General features: G+C 41.1%; 1 protein-coding gene and 1 long non-coding RNA gene across 2 annotated transcripts in view; one reads left to right on the top strand and one right to left on the bottom strand.

Moving 5' to 3' along the window:
• The window catches only part of LOC309500614, a 552,694-nt gene that overhangs the window by 260,290 nt on the left and 281,511 nt on the right, over positions 1–10,893 (top strand). The gene's annotated exons all lie outside the window — the stretch shown is intronic.
• LOC309500494 (uncharacterized protein) lies at positions 4,176–9,235 on the bottom strand (the record flags this gene model as incomplete). The annotated part of the gene is made up of 3 exons (XM_082172103.1): positions 8,799–9,235; positions 7,370–8,754; positions 4,176–4,268 (listed from the first exon to the last, which is right to left on the bottom strand). The coding sequence occupies exons 2-3, from the start codon at positions 8,417–8,419 to the stop codon at positions 4,176–4,178; spliced, it is 1,143 nt and encodes a 380-aa protein (XP_082028229.1). The 5' UTR covers positions 8,420–8,754; positions 8,799–9,235.

Here is a 10,893-nt window from a genome sequence, read left to right as displayed (position 1 = left end):
ATATTTGGCAGAGAGAAAGGATTTTGACTGGTTAAACCCAGCCCGATCTGCCGGCGATTTGATTTCGCCCTGCAGCTCAGGATGGAAACCTGTACATTTTTCTATCCTGCTTCCTTTACAAATTTGCAGGACCAATCACAAACTGGCTTATCCACCTGGCGTGCTATATACGTCACTCGGATCGTTGGTCTGATTGGTTTAAGGACTATCCAGTTGCGTACAGAGTCATTTGAACTATGCCCGTTGATCACGCCTCTTGTGCAGTAGAAAATACAGAGCAGACTCCCCAGACCAATGTTCATTCTTAAAAGATTGAGCTTGGTCTAGTGATAGTAAATAATGGCATATACTCTGGTTCGGGAATATTTCACACAAGTTATATGGCCTACTTTTATGGGTCTTTTGTTTCAGTTTTGAAACTTGTCAGTCTCTGGTCACCATTTGCTTTCATTATAGAAAAGAGCAATGCCAACATCCTGAGCATCTATTTGTATTCACAACAAAGAAAATCACACAGGTTTGGAACAACATGTGGTAAGTAATGATGACAGATTGTTCATTTGTGGCTAAAATATACCTTTTAGACTACTGTATATGTAGAATTATCAAAGTGTCTGTGTTTAAGAGGCAGCATCAATTCTGACTGAGTATTATCTCAAAAATACTGAAATATCCTGTTTCTTTTGAGCTTAAACCTTGGATAGTGTTGATGCAGACACCCATTATTGTGACAGTGATGGATTCTAATGTCAGCCGCACTGACAGGGATCGAAGGAGAACTTTATTTCTGTACAGCAGCTTGCTTGTTTTCCAAGGGTAATACTCCTGATCAAAGTGAAGGGGTGGTCTGCTGTTGTGCTCTAAACTTTATCTTGCTCAGTCAGATCTAGTGGACTTCCCATCAGGAAGCTATGGATGAATTATTTATTTTTAAAAGTGGGATCTCATAGGAAGATGATAGTTTATGCGTTTAGGACAGATGCAGTAACTTTCAGATTTAAGATTCAGTTGCTTTTTTTCTCCTTTGAGGCAGATAAAAAAAAAATCTTGCAAATATATATTGAAAATATATAAGATTTTAACTCTTGAACCCATGAATGTTTTGCCAATCATTATTACATATTGGTGTCTTTAACAACCTGGATCTATATCTAACATGGATGGATCTCTACCTTTCTCGACAGTATAAACTCTCCTGAAATTAGAGTAACAATTGCAGAAGAATAAAATAAAACATATTTTGTTAACTTTTGGAGTTTGGAAGGGTTCAGTTTGAGCAGATGTTTTATACCATCATCACTATCCTCGTCAGAGCTCATTTCCCAGTACATTCAGCATGTGGCTCATATTCGCGATCTCAAACATATTATGAAAAAATAAGCGATTACAGTGTGGAAGATAATTGGTCATATTTTAATTTAAAGCCCCCTAGTAGTTAAAAAACGCATGCATTTTGAAGAAAAACATTGTATTTGTTGTGCTTCGGCTCTGCGTGACTGTGTGGATGAATTTGGGGTCTTTTATACATAACTATGACTAAAATAGGGGAGAGAGAAAGAGAGAGAGCTAATTCATGTACTACAGCTAAAACAAATCTTTCAGCTGTGCTGCCATTCTGGATAGCAGAAGGATAGGATGCAGGAGAAGAAAGTTTAACACTTACTACATCAATAGAAACAAAAACTGAATCATCAGAGGTCAGCAGCAAGTACATTGGTCAATAAAGATAAATTAAATGCATGCAAATATTTGTTTTATTTAACATTTAATTATTGGAGGTTTGCGTAATATTCTGATTTTGCATTTCACTGATTTATTTATTTTTTTTTTTTTTTTTTGAGAGTGAGATGAGTAAATGCTTACATTTAGTCTAGAACTACAATAACTATTATGTTCACACACAACGCCTCCACACTTAGTCCCAATATTTTTCTACATAAAGACAGGAGAGCTAATCAGTCAATACATTTGAAAATAAAGTAACTTGTGTTACTTATTTGAAAAAGTAACTCAGATATTTTTCTGTAAATTGTAATGCATTACTTTACTAATTACTTAAAAAAGTAATCTAATTACGTAACACGAGTTACTCGAGTGCCCCAACACTGGCTACAACAACCATAATGAACCATAATGAGCGAGCTTTTCTCGCTCGTTGTGACAACTAACCTAAGCCACTCCCACACCATACAGGTAGCCTATAGCTGGAGCAACATTTCTCTATTTACGGATATAACGAAACATGCACGGGAGAGTCACCAAAGCCTATTAGACCTTATGCGCCAGAGAAACAAGCGCGCAGCCATCTTTAGAATATTGTTTCTGTTTCTGAATATTCTGTATATTTCTATGGCATTGTTGTCGAAGAGTAATTAGCTGGTGAAATGGATTTACTTATTGTAGAGTTAATTAAAGTTATCATGAGAATTGTAATGTTTAAAGCAGATGTCTTAAAGGACAAGTTCGGTATTTTACACTTAAAGCCCTGTTTTCAGATCGTTTCTGATGAAATACAATGGTTAAGATTGAAATTTGGACAAATGCTGCTGGCCTGAGAATTTTCGGTTTCTGTGGTAGCACCCCCCCCCATATTGTATTGGATGATACAAGTCAATGGAGTTGGACAAAAACTACGATAAAATATAAACACTTATAATAGGCTTACCATAGTCTCAGCCTCAGACTTCACACCCACAGACAGTTGACTGAATGTCTGATGCATAATGGCACAAAAAAGCTGCGTACGAAAGCTTAAAAATGCTGTCTTTGGAGGATACATTCCAAGGTAGGAAGGCATCAAGGCATGTCTGAATCCAATGTTAGTTTCACTTCCTGTCTCCTGAGACATCTGCATCTGATCGATTTTTGATGGCAGCATAGATGTATCCTTCTCTGCCTTTGATATCCCACAAAGCCTGCAAAGTTGATTGATACAGCAATGACTTCGAAACTCCTGAAGCGTTTGTCTTTTGTCCGAAAACTTAGACAGCTGTAGGCTATATAGTCCAAAAGTGACAGTAAATATATTTATAAGAAAAAATTATTTAAACATAAAAAAAGCGTAAAAAGGCTAAAGAAATATATATATATTATGGTTTAAGCAGTACAACTGTAATATAATATATGTAGTATAATAATAATAATAAGAAATGTTTCTTGATCACCAAATCTGCATATTAAATGATTCTGAAGGATCATGTGATACTGGAGTATTAAAATATTATATATAATATTAAACGTAAATATAAAAGATAAATTACAATAATGTTTGACAATAAACTGTTTTACTGTATTTTTAATAAAATAAATGCATCCTTGGTGCAACCTAATCATATACAGTGTATTATAGGGGTGGTGTGGCGCAATGGATAAGACACATGCCTTTGGTGTGAGAGACCCGGGTTCGAATCCACTGTGAGACACCAATGTGTCCCTGAGCAAGACACTTAACCCCTAGTTGCTCCAGAGGCGTGCGACCTCTGACATATATAGCAATTGTAAGTCGCTTTGTATAAAAGCGTCAGCTAAATGAATAAATGTAAATGTAAAATGTGTATTATTGTGTCCTGCAAGTTCATTATAAATAATGTAATCTGAAGCAATAAAATGATTTTATTTTGTTATCAGTGGCAGATGGGCTGTTCCACTGATCTTGCATTACACTTCAAACTTGAGCATGTTATTGTGTTTAAACAGCAGTGATACATGAGACGATTCACAGCATGCTCAGTCCTGAAAAAGAAAACGCCGACATAGTGACCTCTCTTCCACTCCATTTCCTCCATGCTCTCCTGCCCCATGTGAACGGAAGCTTTGTTCTCTTTGCTTTCTTGCTCCATGGCTGGGAGCGTCAAACGTGCTGATTATTTCACTGGGAGTTTCCATCACAATCTCTCCCTCTGCCTTTCTTCACTCTTAATGTCCTCACACTGTCTGCCCCTACAAGAGGTTCAAAGCAGTAGTAAACTGTTGTGAATGCCAATCTCCAGGGAGACCTAGAATGCAGTCAGTGCATCAAACGTTTCCTTTTCTTTATTCCCTGTTTTGTGCCTTGGCTTTTTTCCTTGTCTGAGAATTCGACCCGCTGTCACTCCACTTTGTCTTAACCCATGGCGCTGTTGTCAGATATGTAGGAGATGGAGAGGTGGTTGAGAATGTTAATATTTCCCCTGCCCTCATCTCTGCTCCTGTCTCAGGCCAAATGTCAGAGGAATGTGAGATGTCTGTGGGATGATGCTTAGAGGATAATAAAGCAATACTGTCAGGGGCTGAAGAGAAAACCAAGAACAGAACAACAGGTCACTCATTGTAGTATTATTGGATTATATAGTACATAATACTATTCTCGACCATAAAACTTCTACAGAAATACTTTATATACTAACAGTAACTGTACATTATCCTACTTAAAGATTTTTTTACTAGACTTAGATATATTAAATAAAATGATCACTATTAAATATTATAAAAATATAATACATGATATAATATTTAATTAAACAGTTTTAATAATATAAATTATTCATGCTATTATATATATATATATATATTTTTTTTTTTTAATACAGCTGAATTTGACTCCTAGGAATTCTTATTTGTTTTCATACATTAATTTTCTTTCTGAAGCAAATTACCTTCTGAGGCTGTTAATATTTTCTCTTTACCTACAATATATTTGTGCAAGAATCTGAATGGGAAGATGCCATCCCAGTTTGAATGGACATGACACGTAAGCATGCACATCTCAATAGTGTAATGTAATATGGATTTTTCACAAGGAATTCATGATATTCTTCAAACTGTCATAATTGGTTTTATTTGTTTAGCACTTTCCACAATACATATCATTTCAAAGCAGCTTTATTGAAAAGAGTGCCTTATAGTAAACAAACCAAGAGTGCCTATAGCAAGGAAAAAGCTGTTACTGTAAGAGGGAGAAAATTTAGCAAGAAACCAGACTCAGCTACACCTATAACACTTCTTCTCACTCTATAATTATACCAACTATAGAGTTGTATGATTCACTATAGATCCATATATTCTGCAACTGCAATGGGTTTCCAGTGTTATGACAAAGCATCTGTCCATGTGAGTGACACAGTGACCAGAGAGAACGCTGTAACAGAAGGCATTAATCACCTGCGCGTTCAGCCTGAGAGCTTTTTGATCTGGGCTAGAGGCTAAGCCCTGGCCGTGGCAGCAGGTTTATGTCACCGTAACAAGACAGGTCAGTGATCAATGTCTTTGGCACACTGTAGACGCCCTGGCAGTGGCTGCCCTCACTCTTTGTTCTGCCCTTGAAAAACCTAACGCAAATCGAACAGAGTGAAGTGTTGTATATATATATATATAATGCACGAAAAAGAGATATGTCATTATTAAACTGATAGACTTTCTAAATGTCTTTTCCTGAAATATTGATGGACCTGTTTACAGTTGCCTGCCAATCAGCTGCTCGGTCTTTTCAATTCACATAACAATAAATAACATACAGAACTTTTGCGTTTAAGCCTTGGATATGCACATTCTCCTGACACACAAGGTTCTGATTGCTAAAAAAAAAAAAATATATATATATATATATATATACTGTACCTGTTAGCTTTAGCTTTGAAAAATGAATGTTTTCCCTGAACAAAATGACTTTGATTATCATTATGAACCAATGGAGGCTCTCATTACGAGTAAATATCTGCATACACTTCTGACCTTTGGTAAATGGTTAAAACTTCTTTGCTGTTGATAAGAGCAGCCATTTTCTCCAGCTCAATCATTTAGGAAACAAATACCCACCTCTCTGACAAACCACTGCTAATCGGAGCAAAGAGCTCTCACTCAGTCTAATCTAATCTCTCTTCATATGGAGCAATACTGTGCTTAGATTTCATGTGAAAAAGGTAAAAGCTGATTTGAGAGTATTTTATGGTGACCATTTATCTGACACACACCTTGTGATTCCAAACCGTTTCACATCTTGCCCTTAATGAGAACTCTTACACACAAAATAAGACTCTTATAACAGATAATCTCAAAAAAGGACAATTTTTATACTGTCTTTGGTACAGTAATTGGCCTTATAAATTATGAATAGTCTCGCTGTCATTTTCAGCCTCAAATTAGAGGGACAGTTAATATACCAAAGCAGAACCGATGACAGTTGGTACATAACGTTATAATGGCCTGCAATTAATTGAGGCTATCAACATTTCACATAGTCAAATCGTTAAGTGCTAAGTCATCATTAAAGATTACTTATTCCAAATAAATAAAAAATCTCCTGAACATTTTAAGATTTTCTGCTAAATATAGTCCATTACAATGTAGACAGCAATCAGTAATAACATTTCTTTCATGAAATGACAGTGTTGATATGTTTGGTCTTGATGGAATACATCTGATATGCTGCTGCTGAAGAGCAAATACCGGATTATCTACTGCCAGTAGTTCATACACGACATGCTGCTGCGAGCAAGTAAGACATGCTGCTGCTGTACAATATAGCATACATGAATTGCCCATAGCAGATCTTTAGGTGGAGCTGGGGAAAGAGGAGGGTTTCTGAAAGCTAACTGCAACTGCTACAGCAAATGTTAAGCAGGGCTGCGTTCAGCCCCGACAAAACGTTGCACAACGTTTTTTAAACAGAAACGGTGATGCGTTGAACACTCTGTTCTGATGACGCAAGAGTTGCAACTATGGCAGCTGAGAAGGCCATTCTTTGTGAAGAATTTTCGGAGTCTGATGAAGTCGGTATAAATATGTGTTTAATACTACAAAATATGCCCGATGTTACAGTTACTGCACTTGCCGCCCAGAACAAAAGAGAACATCCCAATCGAGTGAAGGGATTGCTGAAACTGAAATGGAAGCACACATCTTACCTAATTCAGAATAAAACACATCTATTTAGCCTCACATACTGACTTTATTTGTAGTTCATACTGTTTTAATACCCTGTATTTTCTTTCTCATTTTTAGGAAAAGCACTTACAGTTTTTTTCGATTGCTAAACGACAGTGAGCACAACTGAAGCTACATGTGCAAAACTCTAACTACAGTCTGCACTACCAACAGTCACCTGAGCTAAACAGTTCACATCACCTGCAAAACTCATTCCAAGCAACACAACTCTTAACACATGGCTCAAAACAGGCTCAGTGCAGCCAAACACTATACACAACCCTCACTGAGATAACACACACTGTCACTCAGAACACACTGAGTGGAAAAACACTAGCATCAAACACCAATACAGAAAATACAAACATCCATCCATCCATCTTCTTCCGCTTATCCGGGGCCGGGTCGCGGGGGCAGCAGTCTAAGCAGGGATGCTGAGAAGTGTGATCCCCCTATAGTTGGAGCACACCCTCCGGTCCCCCTTCTTAAAAAGAGGGACCACCACCCCGGTCTGCCAGTCCAAGGGCACTGTCCCCGACCGCCACGCGATGCTGCAGAGGCGTGTCAGCCAAGACAGCCCCACAACATCCAGAGACTTGAGGTACTCAGGGCGGATCTCATCCACCCCCGGTGCCTTGCCACCGAGGAGTTTCTTGACTACCTCGGTGACTTCAGCTTGGGTGATGGACGAGTCCTCCTCCAAGTCCTCAGCCTCTGCTTCCTCAATGGAAGAGGTGACGGCGGGATTGAGGAGATCCTCGAAGTATTCCTTCCACCGTCCGGTGATATCCCCAGTCGAGGTCAACAGCTGCCCACCTCCACTGTAAACAGCATTGGTAGGGCACTGCTTCCCCCTCCTGAGGCGCCGGACGGTTTGCCAGAATCTCTTCGAGGCCATCCGATAGTCCTTCTCCATGGCCTCACCGAACTCCTCCCAGGCCCGAGTTTTTGCCTCCCCAACCACCCGGGTTGCAGTCCGCTTGGCCCGTCGGTACCCGTCAGCTGCCTCAGGAGTCCCACAAGCCAGCCAGGACCGATAGGACTCCTTCTTCAGCTTGACGGCATCCCTTACTTCCGGTGTCCACCACCGGGTTCGGGGATTGCCGCCTCGACAGGCACCGGAGACCTTACGGCCACAGCTCCGAGTGGCCGCGTTGGCAATGGAGGTGGAGAACATGGTCCACTCGGACTCAATATCTCCAGACTCCCTCGGGATCTGGTCGAAGCTCTGTCGGAGGTGGGAGTTGAAGATCTCTCTGACAGGGGATTCGGCCAAACGTTCCCAACAGACCCTCACAGTACGTTTGGGTCTGCCGAGTCTGTCCAGCTTCCTCCCCCGCCATCGGATCCAACTCACCACCAGGTGGTGATCAGTTGACAGCTCCGCCCCTCTCTTCACCCGAGTGTCCAAGACATACGGCCGGAGGTCAGATGAAACAACCACAAAGTCGATCATTGACTTCCGGCCTAGGGTGTCCTGGTGCCATGTGCACTGATGGACACCCTTATGCTTGAACATGGTGTTTGTTATGGACAAGCTGTAACTAGCACAGAAGTCCAATAACAGAACACCACTCGGGTTCAGATCAGGGGGGCCGTTATCCTCCCAATCACGCCCCTCCAGGTGTCACTGTCGCTGCCCACGTGGGCGTTGAAGTCCCCCAGTAGAACGACGGAGTCCCCAGTCGGAGCACTTTCCAGCACCCCTCCCAGAGACTCCAAGAAGGCCGGGTACTCTGCACTGCCATTTGGCCCATAGGCACAAACAACAGTGAGAGACCTATCCCCGACCCGAAGGCGCAGGGAAGCGACCCTCTCGTTCACCGGGGTGAACTCCAACACATGGCGGCTGAGCTGGGGGGCTATAAGCAAACCCACACCAGCCCGCCACCTCTCACCATGGGCAACTCCAGAGTGGTGAAGAGTCCATCCTCTCTCGAGGAGTGTGGTTCCAGAGCCCAAGCTGTGCGTAGAGGTGATCCCAACTATCTCTAGTCGGAATCTCTGAACCTCACGCACAATCTCAGGCTCCTTCCCCGCCAGAGAGGTGACGTTCCATGTCCCTAGAGCTAGATTCCGCGTCCAGGGATCGGGTTGTCTAGGCCCCCGCCTTCGACTGCCGCCCGATCCACTTTGCACCGGCCCCTTACGGTCCCTCCTGCAGGTGGTGGGTCCACGGGAGGGTGGCCCCACGTCGCTCCTTCGGGCTGAGCCCGGCCGGACCCCATGGGGGGAGGCCTGACCACCAGGCGCTCACATACGAGCCCCAACCCCGGGCCTGGCTCCAGGGTGGGGCCCTGGCTGCGCCGTACCGGGCGACGTCACGGTCCTCAATTTTGTTGGCATCATAAGAGTTTTTGAAAATACAAACAGTTTGAACAATTTCAGTGACTTCATACAAAGTAATATTTTCTTCAAAGAAAAGAGTGACATTCTTTCACATGATTTATTACAGTTTTTTTCGATTGCTAAACGACAGTGGGCACAACTGGAGTCACATGTGCATAACTCTAACTACAGTCTGCACAGCAGCAGTTCATGTGGACCAAACTCTAGTTCGTTTTTCATTGCTTGAACACAGTTTTCAAAACTCTACACACTTATCCCATGACTTTAACCACAACCTGCACAACACTGTGGATTTACAGCACTTTGTTCAAATGCTAACACACTGCTGTCAAAACTGTGAACCACACATTCAAAACAGAATAGATTTCAGCCTTGTGCCTTTCAAACACTGCTGACTACAATTTCAGCTGAAAGGCTAAGAAGGTGTCTTGTTTTAGACTTGTTAGTGAATTATATATATATATAGGTAGAGCTCAGAAAGACTAATTTTGGAAATGGAACAAGGAAGACGGGTTTGTGGAGGGAGAAGGGTGGCAGGGAGAGGGCGGATGCGTGCCGGATGTGAGGACACGAGTCCAGAGGACTGCCAGGGATGGATAAGGCACTCCAGAAGGTTCTTCCCCAGGTGCATGGCAAGAGAGAACATTAGATGTGATGTTGATGAAAACCTGTGGCCTGATGCTAGAGAGAGGCAGGATTAGCCCCTCAATTATTTGTTCGAATTACAGTATGTACTTTTAGTTTCTTTTTTTTCTCATTACTGCAATTCCGTAAATTACTACAGACTATTGAAGCAAACTGCTAATTTTCATTTACCTTAAAGAATTGTTATGTTCTAAAAATGTAAATAAATCATGTGAAAGAATGTCACTCTTTTCTTTGAAGAAAATATTACTTTGTATGAAGTCACTGAAATTGTTCAAACTGTAAAGATGAAAAGTTAGTATTTTCTGTATTGGTGTTTGATGCTAGTGTTTTTCCACTCAGTGTGTTCTGAGTGACAGTGTGTGTTATCTCAGTGAGGGTTGTGTATAGTGTTTGGCTGCACTGAGCCTGTTTTGAGCCATGTGTTAAGAGTTGTGTTGCTTGGAATGAGTTTTGCAGGTGATGTGAACTGTTTAGCTCAGGTGACTGTTGGTAGTGCAGACTGTAGTTAGAGTTTTGCACATGTAGCTTCAGTTGTGCTCACTGTCATTTAGCAATAGAAAAAAACTGTAAAATTTTTAGAACATAACAATTCTTTACTGTAAGGTAAATGAAAATTAGCAGTTTGTGCCTGTAGTAATTTACGGAATTATAGTAATGAGAAAAAAAAGGTAGACACTAAAAGTACATACTGTAATTCGAACAAATAATTGAGGGGTGAATTCAGCTGAAATTGCAATCAGCAGTGTTTGAAAGGCACAAGGCTGAAATCTATTCTGTTTTGAATGTGTGGTTCACAGTTTTGACAGCAGTGTGTTAGCTTTTGAACAAAGTGCTGTAAATCCACAGTGTTGTGCAGGTTGTGGTTAAAGTCATGGGATAAGTGTGTAGAGTTTTGAAAACTGTGTTCAAGCATTGGAAAACGAACTAGAGTTTGGTCCACATGAACTGCTGCTGTGCAGACTGTAGTTAGAGTTTTGCACATGTGACTCCAGTTGT

The sequence above is a fragment of the Leuciscus leuciscus genome, assembly GCF_965113295.1.
Source record: "Leuciscus leuciscus genome assembly, chromosome: 6".
NCBI classification, from domain to species: domain Eukaryota; kingdom Metazoa; phylum Chordata; class Actinopteri; order Cypriniformes; family Leuciscidae; genus Leuciscus; species Leuciscus leuciscus.
This window is presented reverse-complemented; position numbering and strand designations above follow the sequence as displayed.